Below are 483 nucleotides of genomic sequence, written 5' to 3'. Positions count from 1 at the left end.
GCCGATTTCCGTGGTTCGAGCGGACGCTGCCAGAGGTTTAACGTTTTTTTCGGTTGCCCCCGTTTGACGAGCTGCCCCGGGGCTGGAGGTGGCGTGTTTCTCCAGATGTGAAAATCACTGATGCCGTTCATTTGAGGCGCGGCGTTTGCCCCCGTCCCCTTAAAATAACGTCTCCTGGGAAGGGTGGTGGAGAAAATCAGTTGGTCTCGCCTTTTCTCTTACTGCGCATTTTCACCCGACGGGGCGGGTTTTTTGCGTCCAGAAATATTCTCCTGAAGGCGTGATCTTTTCTTTCATGAGGCTCTTCCCGGGGAAAACGTAAAGTAACCTTTTTTTGTTCCCGGTGGCGAGGAGGGGCGCCGGGCCCACTTTGTCTTTCCGGCGTGGAAACGAACGGGTTACCGAGCTAACAAAAACCCGATGGCGATTTTCGAGCAGAAAGCGTGCTGCGGCGGAGGAAGCTGGCGTCGAGGCGGGCGGCGG

General features: G+C 56.3%; 1 protein-coding gene across 1 annotated transcript in view; it reads right to left on the bottom strand.

Moving 5' to 3' along the window:
* The window catches only part of SDCCAG8 (serologically defined colon cancer antigen 8), a 130,125-nt gene that overhangs the window by 125,234 nt on the left and 4,408 nt on the right, over positions 1–483 (bottom strand). The window contains exon 2 of the mRNA XM_009321262.1: positions 223–406. Within this exon, the coding sequence (XP_009319537.1) occupies positions 223–406 (184 nt within the window). The remainder of the gene's footprint in view (positions 1–222; positions 407–483) is intronic.

The sequence above is a fragment of the Pygoscelis adeliae genome, unplaced genomic scaffold (genome assembly GCF_000699105.1).
Source record: "Pygoscelis adeliae isolate BGI_AS28 unplaced genomic scaffold, ASM69910v1 Scaffold463, whole genome shotgun sequence".
NCBI lineage: Eukaryota > Metazoa > Chordata > Aves > Sphenisciformes > Spheniscidae > Pygoscelis > Pygoscelis adeliae.
Note: the sequence above shows the minus strand (reverse complement) of the source record. Positions and strands in the feature narration are given on the sequence as shown.